The following is a 12,374-nucleotide window of genomic DNA, read 5'->3' as shown; positions in this document are numbered from 1 at the left end:
AGCCTGTTTCCCCGGGGCGGCGGCGGGTCCGGTTTTTCTGGTCGTCACTCAAAGAGCATGGCTGGGTAATTGATGATGCCGCTGTCACGGGTCTCCGTCTACGCCGCGCCGTCGAACGTGGATCCTCGTAGCACACACGGAATGTCACAATACTTTTTCTTATATGCTTGCGATCAATGCCGGAGAAGGCTAGACTGCAGAGCATTATCTGCCTTTTGGCAGATAAGTGCACGACACTCGATAAAGGCCGACTGGCTACTCCGTTACCTACTCCTGCAAGCATTATCAATTACATAAAACACAAATTTAAAAAACGACTTCTTCAGGCCAACATTTATTAGAGAATTTTTTACGCTGCATTGTTCAATTGGTGCGACAAAGTGCAACAATTTTGGTATTTTGAGCGGGTATGATGCAAAATTTCTGCATGCTCAACTACAGCACTTTCGCGGCATTTTCTGTTTTGTGGGTCCTGTTAAACTTGCTGCATGTTCACTGACAACTCTCGTCGTAGATCTGATAGACGGAGCTGGACTCACACAGGAGTTCAAAAATAAAGTCGCAGCACTGGTGCTTGACTTGCAGTGAGCGCTCTGGAACCCACATGCTGCATCCGGCACCTGCGAATGAAAAGGAGGTCCATTTGGTATATTCAGCGCTTCTGTGCACTTGCACGGGGCAACGAATTTCAAACGAAACGAAACGATTATTTACCCATTCTACCCACCCAATGTGTTTGAGTAGGTCTTGTTCAATATCTCTGATACCGCTTTTACTTTTTGCGATAGAATTTCTGGACGCACGGCTGCTTTTCTTACTTTGCTATGTGCTCGTTAATTGCGCATAGAGTAAATTATAGTAAGATACTGTTTTTATTATTGCGCTTCTTTTCCCTTGAACATCGTTCATGTAACAAGGGGTACAATAAATGTTATCATCATTTTGTTGCTACGTTTCATTATGGGTATATTGGTTTATTTGTCGAACATCAAGATTTATGTCAGGGGCAGCTGTAGTAGTCATGACTACAATGCGCATGCATATTTTGAACGCCGCAGTTTTTACACGCTTCCTGGTACCTTGAAACTGTGACGGAGGGATTTTATGTGAGGGCTAGGGCCCTCAAAATTAATTTTCGAAATGTTTGGTTTGGTTTATGAGGGTTTAACGTCCCAGAGCGTATTTTTTTTTGGAAAAGTATCGGCTCGAAAAATGTAGGAAGTATAGGCAGACGTGTTCTAACATCGAACACGGATAATTATGGGCTGAAAATGACAAAACTGAAGCAAAAATTTACAGGAAGTTTGCGAGCCCGTAACGATAATGTTTGAATGTTAGCTCGAGAGGGAAAGCAAAGAATTTTTTACAAACATGTTTTTTTTTTCTCTCAAATTCATGCATCCGGTTGTGAATTTGGAATTGCCCAGGACTGCACTAATGCTCTGGGGTGGGTTTCGTTGGGGATAGAACCTACCACCTCGCAGCAGAGGCGGAAGCTCAAGCTACTAAGCCTTCCATCGCTTTCCACTCTCTCCGTCTTCCCCTTTCTTTCTCCCTCCTAACCAATAAAAAGGCAGGTAGGGATTTCGCTCAGTCCATTTTGCCACCTGCCAGCCGAGGCAGATGACATGTCGCAAGTGACGCTGCAGACGCCGATTGCGAAGACGATGTCGCGAAACTGAAGTTTGAAGTTTAGTTCTTCTTCTTCTTGTGCGATGTCAGTGCACGTTAAAGATCCCCAGGTGGTCGAAATTATTCCGGAGCCCTCCACTACGGCACCTATTCCTCCTTTCTTCTTTCACTCCCTCCTTTATCCCTTCCCTTACGGCGCGGTTCAGGTGTCCAAAGATATATGAGACAGATACTGCGCCATTTCCTTTCCACCAAAAACCAATTATTATTAAGTTTAGTTCTTAAAAAAAACTCCAAAGGAATGAGCTGATAAGAGCCAACGCTATAAAATGCAAAAAGCAAGCTTATTAGCAGGAAGAAGTTAGAGTGCCTATCTCTAGGGCCATCTCTTTGATGCCTGCCTCGTCAACGTCATCCAGGACGCTTTAAATGAAGCACATCTATCCCGCACTCCCCCAACTGATTACCCTGCCACACATGCGACCAGACTGTCCCAACAAATTTTTTTCTTGTGTCCACAGCGGTCGCCTTTCACCCCCGGTGTTATTGTAATTTTCTTGGTGTCCCATGAAGAAGACGACGAACTGCATCCTTGTGGAACGCTTTCAGTCAGTCTCCAGCTTTTTTCTGTGTTTTCGCGTGCATATTTCGTGCGGGGATGCCGTACCCCGTCATACGGCGATGCATCTGAACCCTCCTGGGCATCCGAATGGCCTGGCGGCCTCCTCCTCGAGCTCGTCGAGGAAGCGGTGCAGCCGTCCGAGCGACCTCGGTAGCATTGACGCCATGACAGTGAGGACGGCTTTGAGACTTACCTCAGCCGGAAGACCAAGAGAAGACTTTTAAGAGCCAGATTGTCATCCAGTGAGTCCACTGCGAAAACAAGTGGCGACACACCGGCACACACCATCCTCGTCTTTCCTGCGCAGCCAATCGACAACATGAGGTGGCTTAACAGACAAGTCGCCTCTGTAGAACTCGAGGCCCTCGTGCCTAACGAAATCAAAGGCGTTCGAGTGAATGCGCGGAAGAACATTGTTGCCGTTGATGTCCACCATGCGGCTGCGCTGGAACCAGTGCGGGCCATAACTCAGCTCGGCGGTTTATCAGTACGCACTGTTATCCCGCTCGGCGGGAATGAGACCTCTTCCGGCGTAATCTATGATGTCGACGAGGCTATCACGCCAGATGATTTGCCCATACTCGTGAGGCCGGCAACTGAAGGCACCGTAATTCTACGGTATCACGTTTGGGCGATTCCCGTTGTGTGAAGATTTTATTCCAAGGTTACAGCCTTCCATCACACGTGAAGGTGGGCCATTTCCGTCAGGCCGTGCGGCCATTTATTCCGAAACCCCTGCAATGCCACAAATGTTTGAAACTGGGTCATGTGTGCGGGGTCTGCGACAACACGAGTGTGCTCCCCTTGTGCCGGAGCTCACAGCGCTGAGTCTTGCAATGCACGAGTGTTGAAGTGTTCCAACTGCAACGGGCCTCATGACGCCGAATCTAAGAATTGTCCGCGCATAAAAAACGAGCGTGTCGTTCTGAAGCGAATGATCCGGGACAATTATACGCACCGTGAAGCTGCCGCGACTGTTCGAAAAAGGCGTTCTCGCCGCAAGAATAACTCAAGAAAGTCTATTGCAAAAAGCAACCACAACGACGCGCCCACGGCACCTCCATCTCAACCTCCTCCCGTGCCGCCACGTCCAAGTGTGTCCAGTGCGCGAAATATCGCCAAGGATAATCAGACCTCTTCGTGTGCGGATGCTTGGCTAGCCCTTCCGCCGTTACATCCTGCTGAGCCTCCTCAGCGCAAGCTCCCATCGCCGAGCTCACTTGTCGTTAGAGAAGGGCTCCCAGATCAAGATCGCCAAGCCCTCGTGATCCTCAGGACGGTGGTCAGCGCCATTCGCCCTCTGATACAGGCCCTGCAATCGTCAACCGCCCGAAGCGTCTTACTGGTGCTGGACTCTCTGGTTCAAGCACTACAAGATTATTAAAACAGAATGGCTGGCATGCTTCCCACGCTTCGTAAGGAAGTCAGGGGCGCTGCGGTTTTTCAGTGCAACGCAAGATGCCTAAAGTCCCGAATCGCAAGTTTTCAGCAATATGTTTTCAACAACCGCGTCCCGATATAAGTAATCTGTGAACATAACTTATCCCAAGCAATCAGGTTTTCCGGGTACGAGCCCTTCTTTGCTACGACATGCGGGGAGCGCAGCAAAGTTCTGGTCTACATCCGCACCGACATAACGCACGTTTGCTGCCCAGTTCAACCCCACAATGGCAATCAGTACGTGTGTTTCATTGTCAAAAAAGGATCCATAGAGTTCACACTGATTGCGGCGTATGTTTCTCTCTCCTCTCAATTGGACTGCGAGAGGTTGAAGAGAATTATGGAGGTAACCCGGGCTCCTTGGAATATTAGCGGAGATTTCAACGCCCAACACCAACTGTGGGGAAGTCCTAGAGTCAACGCCAGAGGGAGGAATCTGGCCTTATTTGCTACAGAAAAGGAACTTTACGTAATTAATGACGGCAGCCCGACACACCTGCGAGGCAGTTCATACAGCAGTTCCCTAGAGCTGACGCTAGTTTCACGGTCTCTGCGCCGGCCTGTCCAGTGGTTTTGCAATGTGGAGACCCACGGGAGTGACCACATACCCACCTACCTCAAGATTCCAGGTCTTGGGGCGTCCGGCCCAGCTAAACACGCGCACATCGATTGGACGGCATTTAAAACTCGAATGGAAGAGGCGTGCAAAGAGGCCCCACTTCCAGTTTGGAGGACATTATAGCAACAGCAATGAAGGCTGCTAGAGGCTTCCTCACGTCATCTAGAATGCGCACCGAATTTGATATCGAATTAGATCACCTACGTGCTATTCGTCGGCGTGCAGAAAGACGTTACAGACGGACCAAATGCGTAAGGGACCTCAGAGAGGCGCGTCGTTTGCAGAGGAAAATAAAGCGACGAATGAACACGCTGGCGGAAGAGCGCTGGAAGTCCTTCTGTCAATCTCTGGATCCTCGAAAGCCCATGTCCCTCATTTGGCGGACAGTGCGGGGTCTTCGAATGCTTTCTCAGCAAAGACAGCCTTTCTATGCGTTGGCTCTATATCAAAACCGTCCCCAGATTGAAGTTTCAACTGACTTCTGCAGGGAAATCGCAGGTGCAGTGAGAAACTTGATGCTGCCCTTGCAGAAATTAAGCGTTCGTCTGCACCAGGTCCAGACGGCATTACATATGCTGCGCTGTGCCACCTTGGCCACGACGAGTGTAGAGAGCTACTCAGCCTTTACAACCACTCGTGAACTGAGACGGAGTTTTTCCTCCCCAGTGGAAATCGAGTCGCATGATACCATTACTAAAAACAGGGAAATACCCGCTCAACCTGTCATCATACAGGCGAATAGCTTTGACCAGTTGTGTGGGAAGTCATGGAAAGAATGCTTCTGGCTCGTCTTGAGTGGTACCTTGAGCCCAATAACGTGTATCCTAATGCCATGGCGGGTTTCCGACGGGGTCGCTCCTCTGTAGACAACGTCATTGATCTTGTGTCCACAGTACAGCAACAGAAACGCCAGAAGCGCATGTGCGCGGCACTTTTTCTTGATGCCAAAGGTTCATACAATAACTCTACACATGAGGCCATCCTTGATGCGCTAGAGGCTGTCGGAATCGGTGGATGGATGTGTAGGTGGATCCAAAGCTATCTGACCAAAATACATTTTTATTATGTGTAAAGATGGCTCCACACCCGTGCATTACACCTACCGGGGCGTGCCCCAGGGCGGAGTGCTCAGTCCTACTTTGTTTAATCTAACACTTATTATACTCCAGGAGTACCTACCTAATACAGTTCATATATCTATGAATGCCGATGACATCTCCATCTGGGCCTCCTCTGTGACGCGTCTCCAGGTGCGAGCAAGACTTCAGAGGGCAGCAACCATAACTTCCTTTTATCTCCGAGAGCAAGGTCTGAGCGTGTCAGCCGATAAGCGCGCTATAGTGGTATTTACGCGCAAAAGTATGAATTGTTATCCGCTAACTATTGACGGCCATGTCATTGCCTATCGTGCATCTCATCGCTTTAGGAATTGTTGTAGATCGTAATTTATCATGGAGCCCGCATTGCAGCATTGTAAAGAAAAAGCTAATCTCAATCTCACACCTGCTCAGATTTCTTGGCTGCAAATCACGGGGCTTGTCGATTCTATCAAAGCTGCAACTCTACAGAGCACTCTTTTCGGGATTTTTGCCGTATAGTGCACCAGTGCTTTCAAGCATATGTAAGACGAATTTGCGTGCCCTCCTCACTATACAAGGTCAGGCACTTTGCACATGCCTGGGTCTCCCTCGCAGCGCAGCAACAGTTGCTGCCATTGAAATCGCCCAGGACTACCCACTCTGAACGTATATAACCCTTGACACCCTGCGGATCCACATACGGCATCTAACAAGGATTCCCCAGCACCACCTCGTGTCAGTGGCGGATCAAAGACCATAGGCAGCGTTTTCAAATGTTATAAGAGCTCACCAGTCGTCCATCCCATCACAGTTCACCCCGGCAGCACGGCCTTCCTCTGCGCTGTGGGTTCTGCGGGAGCTATGCGTGCGCCTTACAATTCCGAGAATAACGAAAAAATCGAACTTATCGACACCGGCCATTAAACTCTACCTACTCCACGCCGCATATGGTGACCGCACTCATGTGTATACAGATGGTTTGGTCTCAGGTAATAGTTCTACCCACGCCTTGGTCAATCCTACGAGACAGACCAGTATTATTCAGCAAACTTCCCATCGGACAACCTCCACCGGGTCAGAATTGGCCGCTCTTCGTGCGGCGGTGCAGTACATCGGTGCACAAACACTGCACAAATGGGCTGTGTTCTGCGACTCAAAAGCAGCCCTACAGTGTCTTGATTCTGCTTTACGCCATGGCGATCACGATCAACTCGTAGCTGAATTAAAAAATCTCCAACACCAGGCGCAGGAAGAGGGTCATGACTCGTCCTCCAGTGGATACCGGGACACTCTGGCATTGTCGGAACGACGCAGCTGACGCTGCAGCTCGAGCGGCTCACAGCAGTGACAACACTGTCCAGATACCGTTGACAAGAGCCGACGCAGCAAGACATCTGCGAATGCTTGGCCGAAGAGAGCTTTTAGCGTCATGGTCCTCTATTAGCAACTCCACATGCCGTCTGCGCCGCCTAGACCCCTTAAGGCGCGCTCACACTAGCGGGAAGCGTCCCGCACCGGCACAGCGTCAACGTCGACGCTGCCTCGCAGCTCCTCAGAATGACGCTCACACTGCGCGCGTTTTCTCGCGGCGGTTGTCTTGGAATGTGGAGAGAGGAGGCGCTGAGGGAGGACCCGAACGAGCAGAAAGAGAAGGAGATAGTCACGTGACACTACAGAAGACTGGAAAGCGCACCCTTTTCTCGCGTCGTCGTCTTGATCGTCTGCTAGCTCCCCTCCCGTCGCCCTGGCAAAGCAGCCGCCGAGTGCCCGGCCGGCCGGCCGGACGCGCGCAGCCTCCGCCTCCGCCGACGGGGTCACTGAACTGGGACCGACGTCACGGTTCACGGTCGGCGCCCATTGGCACAGCAGGCTGTCCGCGGGAGAAAAACCTGCTTGGGCGGGAAGCGGCACGCGGAAAACGCCCTGCGTTGCGCGTTTTCCCGCTAATGTGAGCGCGCATTTAAAACTCAGTCCTCCGTCCGGCCTCTCCCACTGCGATGCTACGCTGTTGTGTCGGCTGTGGCTGGGGGTGGCGTTCACAAATGTCTACTCTCACTTAATCGCAATGGCAGGCTCTCCTGCGTGTGAGATCTGTGGGTGCGACGAAACTATAGAACACCTTTGTAACTGCCCTCGGTTTCAGCGTGAGCGTGCACTCCTGGCTGTAATACTCCGCTGTTTAGATCCTCGGCCCATTACTAAAGCCAAGATTCTGGGTCCTTGGAGTAAGCCTTCATCGCAGAGGACAGCCTTGGAGGCACTTTTCAAGTGCTTGAAAGACTCAGGACTGAGTGCAAGCTTGTGAACTATAAGTGTGTGCCCTGTGTACCCTTCAAGTAATGACCAACCGACATGTGAAAAAGTGATAATCTCCCTTTGTTTTCTCCCCTTTCTATCTCTCCCTCTGTTCCCCTTCCCACGTGTAGGGTAGCATACCGGGCGCTGCCTAGTTATTGTTGTTGTTGACCTTAAACAAGTTAACCTCCCTGCCTTTCTGTTTGTCTTTCTCTTTCTCTCTCTCTCTCGCTGTCCCATATCTTGCTTCAACGGATTGCCGGATATCTGGTCTCCGTATTTCACGCCCTTCCAAACTTCACTTTATTCCAGTTACTCTACCAGGGAACCGACTCGCTTTATCGTGCTTTCCACTAAGCTGTCCTGTCTGTGTCCTTTACTTTACCCTGATTATTGCCGTTCCCGTAGCTCGCTCAGGCACACGCCATTCTACTTTAAGGTGTTTTGCTTTCCGCGCCAATAGTACCGAAAGTGAGTAGTTGCGGGATGCAGTGTCTAACCACCTTTTGCTCAAAATACAAGGATTGTGCCGTTGAAACATTCACGGTGGGAGTCAGATTTTCTTCTTTCGTGTATACCTCTCTTTGGGTTAGATATGCTGTATCTAATATGTATACTTAGATGCACTTTCACATGTTTGGAATATTTTACTTCATGAACTGAAGCTTTCCTCCTATCACTGACTTTTCAGCATTACTATCATTCACGCCTTCTCTGAACTGGCACCTTTTCGTACGCTGCATTTTATTCTTCGGTTTGTTTATCAGAGCAATCTCCTCTTTAAATCGAATGTTTGCTAAGTGTCTGCAATTAACTTTAACACTTTGCTCTTCGTAAACGAAACCATGGAGTATTGTTTCAAGACGTTCAGTGAAAATGCAGCAGGAATTTCGCTTCCTGCGTGGTACCTGTTCTGTGGGGTAGACGTGCATTTTGCATTCCATCAAAGATTTTAGTGCACACAGGCAATTGTTTTCTCTACGCCCTGGTTACACAACGCCAGCATGAGTGCGGATGATGCAGCCAAATTAAATCGATTTTGTAAACCTATTAAAGCTATGCACAGATGCGTTATATTTTGGGAACATCTTTGTATTTTTTCTACGGCCTAAATTTGAAAAGGGCTATAACACAATTCATAAAAACAAGCCTACTCTCAGTGTGGATTGATGACTATTATTCTTTTAACGCCTGCAATAGTGAATGTCCGAGATTACCGTCCTGCGAGAACAATATTGGGCTAGCAGTGTTAACAAAGATGCATACCATCATCATCATAAGCAACACAAAAAGGGCTGCTTAATCAGCTCCAATCGCCGAGTCAGAAATCAGCATCTGCTTCCATGCTCCCTTAAATTTTCTCCAGTCGCCTCAGTGCCCGCTCTGCATCATCCCACCAGTTGACTTTCGTGCCCTGCCTGCATTATTACGCTAATGAACTTCCAGTTGTCTGTATTCCGCATTACATATGATGCCGAGGTTTTTTTCCTTTTTATTTCAGTTCAAACGTCCTTAACTCGCCTGTCGTGCTCATATCCACATTGCTTGCCTACTACAGCTCAATGGGCTCCATTTATTGCAATTGCAATGATGTCATGGTCAATATCCCCTTCCAACAGATGCCGTGCAAGATTGCTTGTGCTTCACCATCATCATGTGTTTTTTCTTATCAGCAATGTTGTCCACAGTACAGCACCTTATCACTCAATCTACAGCTCATTTAGGACGCATATCTGTTCGCGTGTTACTGGGATTGCATATCAAGGCCTGGAGTGCGGTCTTATCTCAGTGACCAGAACCGACAACGCACTCCCTCACAAGAACAGGATTTGGCCACTGTCGGGCGCGCGGCCTTATCGCATCCTAACATACATGTGCGTGTATGCGCGGGTGATTCGGCGCGCCCAAGAAACAGCCGGCGCTTTGTGTTTCTGTGTGTGTGCTTGCCGCCCAGCGGCGACGGACGAGAGACCCCCCCCCCCCCCCCGAACATCAGTTACGGGGGCATCATCCGATAAGACAAAGGCCTGCGCGCCGCCACCGTAACGACGGGAACCAGCTCAAGATGCCTTCCCAGGGAGCTGACCGAAGGTAGCAGCGGAGAAGCAAGGACTAGGGAGAGCAAGCTGGAGAGGAGGACCGGGAAGAGAGGGGAGGCGACCATGAAGGACTGGACAGACGGGTCGTGGATGCCGAGACGAGAGGCCGCATCCCGACAGCAGAGTCGTGTCACCGCAGTTGTGAATAGATGTGAATAAATTAGGCACCGTGTAATCGGAAAGTTTAGTGTGGTCTGGCTCAATCGGGAGGAGAGGAAAACAAAATAGAGGAGGGAGGAAGGAACCTGCCTGACTGGCGCAGTCAACAGGATCTCCCGACAGGAAGCGGACCGGCCATGGGACTCATCAAGACGGCAACAAAGAACCCAAGCTGAGCGACCATCTCGGGCGTGGACCAGCAGGCCAAGCCATATCCTACAGTGAAGCAAGTTGGTGTCTTGTAGGTCCTTCCGCTGGGCACTGTGAAGGCGCGCTCACATTAGCGGGAAAACGCGCAACGCCGGGCGTTTTCCGCCTGCCGCTTCCCGCCCAAGCCGGTTCTTCTCCCGCGGGCAGCGTGCTCTGCCGTCCCGCGGAGCGATGGGTTCGGTACCTATTTTTCCCGTGCCGGTGACCAGAATAGCCAATGGGCGCCGACCGTGAACCGTGACGTCGGTCCCAGTTCAGTGACCCCGTCGGCGGAGGCGGAGGCTGCGCGCGTCCGGCCGGCCGTCCGGCCGGCCGGCCGGCCGGGCACTCAGCGGCTGCTTTGCCAGGGCGACGGGAGGGGAGCTAGCAGGGTGCGCTTTCCAGTCTTCTCTAGTGTCACGTGACTATCCCCTTCTCTTTCTGCTCGTACGGGTCCTCCCTCAGCGCCTCCTCTCTCCACATTCCAAGACAACCGCAGCGAGAAAACGCGCGCAGTGTGAGCGTCATTCTGAGGAGCTGCGAGGCAGCGTCGACGTTGACGCTGTGCCGGTGCGGGAAGCTTCCCGCTAGTGTGAGCGCGCCTTGACAGTCGTGTGAGCGGGGAGGACGGGAACAGACGAGTAGGAGGGAGGCAGATGGAGCTGGTTGCGAACGCCGAGGTAGCACGCGTCAGCGGAGGGTCAGTGTTGTATTTTGCCGATGAGATGGCGTTGTTGGAATTAAGATTGAAAATTTCAGAACTAGAATTGGCAACGGAAATATTGCAGTACGAGAGAAAGGTCGGGGAGGCGGTGGACGGTGTATTACAAGAGGCGGGCATCGCGGAGCATTTCGAGGTAGGCCAGAGAGCGGTAGAGGCAGTCCGCAGACCGGAAGGCTCGAGTGGCGGCACTGAGGTCGCAATTGTGAGAGAGGAGGTAGGCCAGAGAGCGATACTGGAAAGCTCGAGTGAAGACAAGGCGGTCGCGATCGAGAAACAGGAGGCAGGTGTCAACGTGTCAGAGGAATGCTCTGATGATTTGAAGGAAACTGATGAAAAGTTTGGCAGTGAAAATATCTGTGCTGAAGCGAGCAGGCTAGTATCCGGGGATGATGCGGTCATCGAGGATGTCAGACCTCCGGAGCGGTGTGAAGGGGCAACCGCCGTGTCAGAAGTGGTGACTGCACTGAAGGAGGATAGTGACAACAAAGAGCAGCGCAGAGACGCAGCTGCGGCTGTAACGGTCACCGCAGTAGACCAGAGCAGTAGCGCTGATGCTGAAAGAGGGTACCGCAGGCATACAAGTGCCCCAGAGCGCGAAAAGCCCAGGCGCGAGCAAACTGGCGGCGCTACGTCGAGGGAGACTGGTGAACGCGCGAGAGTCCACGCTCATGATGCGGTATCAGGTGAAGTTTTGCTTGACAGTGGAGGCGAGATAGTGAGCCGACCGTGTGTGCAAATGGCGTCGCGGGAGTCGCAACAAATGAAAACTACGCGACTGGCGAATGAGACTGAGTGGGCAAGTCACCAGAGCGGCGGAAAGACTAAGCTGTGCTTCGCAGAAGGGTCTATGGAGAGAACGCGCGGTGAAAATTGTAGCGAGTGTCAGATGGCGCCCTGTCAGAGGCCGTACGACAGGGGACGGCCAATCGCACTAATCATCAGGAGCTACGCGCCGTGGCAGACGACCAGTAAGGGCGATTGCATTGAACCGATTGAGCGCCCTCCGCCGCAGGGGGTTAAATTAGAGCTAACCGTGGCGTTTGGGATGGGAATTGTGGGCAGGAAATAGGGACGCCAACGCTGACGAGCTGCCGAGGCTTATAGCACCAGCTCCATTGGCAAGGGGGCGGGGTGAAAGGGGTAACACTGTTCCCTAGTCTTTTGATTTAATGGTGTCGTGGTGCCCGGGGGAGGATCGCGGGACGCCAGCCGCGTGCGGTTGTGGTGTGAAGTGTGATGCGTTCTGTGGAGGTACGCATCACAGTGGCGGTAGAGGTGTCGGGCGCGGGGCCTTATCGCATCCTAACGTACACGTGCGTGTATGCGCGGGTGATTCGGCGCGCCCAAGAAACAAGCGGCGCTTTGTGTTTCTGTGTGTGCGCTTGCCGCCCAGCGGCGACGGACGAAAGACCCCCCCCCCCCCCCCCCCCCAACAGCAGTTACAGGGGCATCATCCGATAAGACCAAGGTCTGCGCACCGCCACCGTAACGACGGGAACCAGCTCAAGATGCCTTC

At 51.6% G+C, this 12,374-nt stretch overlaps 1 protein-coding gene across 1 annotated transcript in view; it reads right to left on the bottom strand.

Moving 5' to 3' along the window:
* Window positions 1-326: 326 nt before the first annotated feature.
* Window positions 327-12,374, bottom strand: part of LOC144119179 (uncharacterized) — a 34,963-nt gene continuing 22,915 nt past the window's right edge. The window contains exon 5 of the mRNA XM_077651869.1: window positions 327-620. Coding sequence (XP_077507995.1) covers window positions 493-620 — 128 coding nt within the window. The 3' untranslated portion in view covers window positions 327-492. The remainder of the gene's footprint in view (window positions 621-12,374) is intronic.

Source organism: Amblyomma americanum, chromosome 2 (genome assembly GCF_052857255.1).
Source record: "Amblyomma americanum isolate KBUSLIRL-KWMA chromosome 2, ASM5285725v1, whole genome shotgun sequence".
NCBI lineage: Eukaryota > Metazoa > Arthropoda > Arachnida > Ixodida > Ixodidae > Amblyomma > Amblyomma americanum.
This window is presented reverse-complemented; position numbering and strand designations above follow the sequence as displayed.